Source organism: Otolemur garnettii, unplaced genomic scaffold (genome assembly GCF_000181295.1).
Source record: "Otolemur garnettii isolate 467f Iridium unplaced genomic scaffold, OtoGar3 scaffold00104, whole genome shotgun sequence".
In the NCBI taxonomy this organism is placed as follows: Eukaryota; Metazoa; Chordata; class Mammalia; order Primates; family Galagidae; genus Otolemur; species Otolemur garnettii.
In genome coordinates, this window is record NW_003852499.1 from 6,676,940 (window position 1) to 6,678,723 (window position 1,784).

At 49.6% G+C, this 1,784-nt stretch overlaps 1 protein-coding gene across 1 annotated transcript in view; it reads right to left on the minus strand.

The window, feature by feature from the left end:
* KDM5A (lysine demethylase 5A) overlaps positions 1-1,556 on the minus strand; it is a 104,420-nt gene extending 102,864 nt beyond the window's left edge. The window contains exon 1 of the mRNA XM_023517084.1: positions 970-1,556. Coding sequence (XP_023372852.1) covers positions 970-1,134 — 165 coding nt within the window. The 5' untranslated portion in view covers positions 1,135-1,556. The remainder of the gene's footprint in view (positions 1-969) is intronic.
* Positions 1,557-1,784: the final 228 nt, after the last annotated feature.

Consider the following 1,784-nt stretch of genomic DNA (forward strand, 5'->3'; position numbering starts at 1 on the left):
ACTCTTGACTTCCACATGCAGAAACTGATTCTACTCTTAAGGCCTAGGGTTCTGCATTTTAACAAGCATCCAAAACCCTGGTGCAGAAGGGAAAGCCAACAGCACTGGGAAAGTGCTCATCTAATGGGTAAAGGAGAACACCTTTTGACCTTGAGCATATCACTCCACCTCTTGGAGCATTAATTTCCCCCATACAAGGTTAGTATCTGCTTTCCTTACCTTAAAAATTGATGATTATAATTAGCCTGTAAACAAACCTAGTTGCTTGCAACAATTATGATTATAAAATCGTCCACCCTTAGTTCCCCATATTAAGGAATTTCAACGTTCTCTTCTACCTCTCTTACTGACCACTTTTTCCTAAACCTATAAATTTTAAAAACAATTGCCACTCTTTCTCTTCCCCCAGGAAAACTTTATTGCAGCAGCAATTAGTCTGGAATTCTTATCTGGTGATACCATCCTGGGGGACAACTAGAGCTCACATTACCTTTTAAGAAATCCTAGCCCTGAGAGAAGGCCTGCAAATATCTGATGAACTAAGCATTAGCAGGGCTTGCTTGGATGAAGAAAGAGCTGACGAAGAAGCAATTTTTACACTGAACTAACGTGAGGAGTGGACATGAGGGTGGGGAATACTGTCTTATCATACTGTGGTTCAAACACTTTGTTGGCCAACGAAAGGCCTAAACTTTAGGCCCTAAAGCTGGCCCATAAGCCACAAAAAAGTACGAGTTCCCACGTTCTAGGCGGAAAAGGCCCCCCCAAGAACACAGTTTCTCAAGTTCTGAGGTGCCTACAAAAGACCCTAAAAGAAACCAAGTAAAAGCATCCACAAACTTAGGTTTTAGCTGTTGAGAAAAGAGGTAGAGTACATGCGAAAGGACAAAGAGACCAAAAAAGTAACTCAAAACCAACTGTATCGACTCCTCATTTTGCCTTCTCCCCCTTCTCTTCAGGCTTCGGTACCTTGGGAGGTCGAATCTTGCAGATGCCAGTTTTCTCCGCCAAAGGCCGGATGCGGCCGATAAAGCTAAGCGGGTCTGTGAACTCCTCCCAGCTGGGCTCGAAGACCGGGCACTCCGGGGGTGGCACGAACTCCGCCGCGTAGCCCCCCGGCCCCACGCCCGCCATGGCAATAGTCAGGGACCCTCCGTGGGGGAAACAGGTGGAGAAAGGCCGGCTGAAGCTCGCCAAGCCCTTTCACGTTCCCTGCCAGGGCCCGAAGCGCATCTTCTCGGACACGAACCGTTCAACACGGAAACCCCGCAACCGCTTCCTTCTCTCGTTTGTTATTGTTTCTCTCAGGGCTTTTCCTCTCACTGCCAGGACTTTTCCGGAAGTTAACGTACTGTCAAATCCCTCCGCCAGCACAGGAAGCAGAATCCTTCCGCAACGACACGATGCCTCGCTGTCCGGCCCTTCCTGCTTCCTCCCTTTCCCGACAGTCCAGCGTCGCTCTTTCTGTCATTGCCTGCCAAACTTGTGCGCCGTCCGACAACTCCACGCGGTTTACTCTTAAAAGGCCACGATCTTCTCTAGGAGAAGTGGAGAAGGCAGGCGGCATTCGGGACGAAGAAAGACGCTGCCTTCCGGCGCGGAGGAATGTGTAATACCTCAGAGGGCAGAGGTTCTGCTTCCGGTGGGGCGCGTCTTGTTTCCTTTTGTGTATAAATGAGCGTGGACACACGCCGGGCCTAACCTCAGCCGGCCTGCCTCGCCAGAGGTGCTTCCTGCGTTGTTGTAACCTACCTGTCTACTTATTACCCACTAACCTTTCCAGC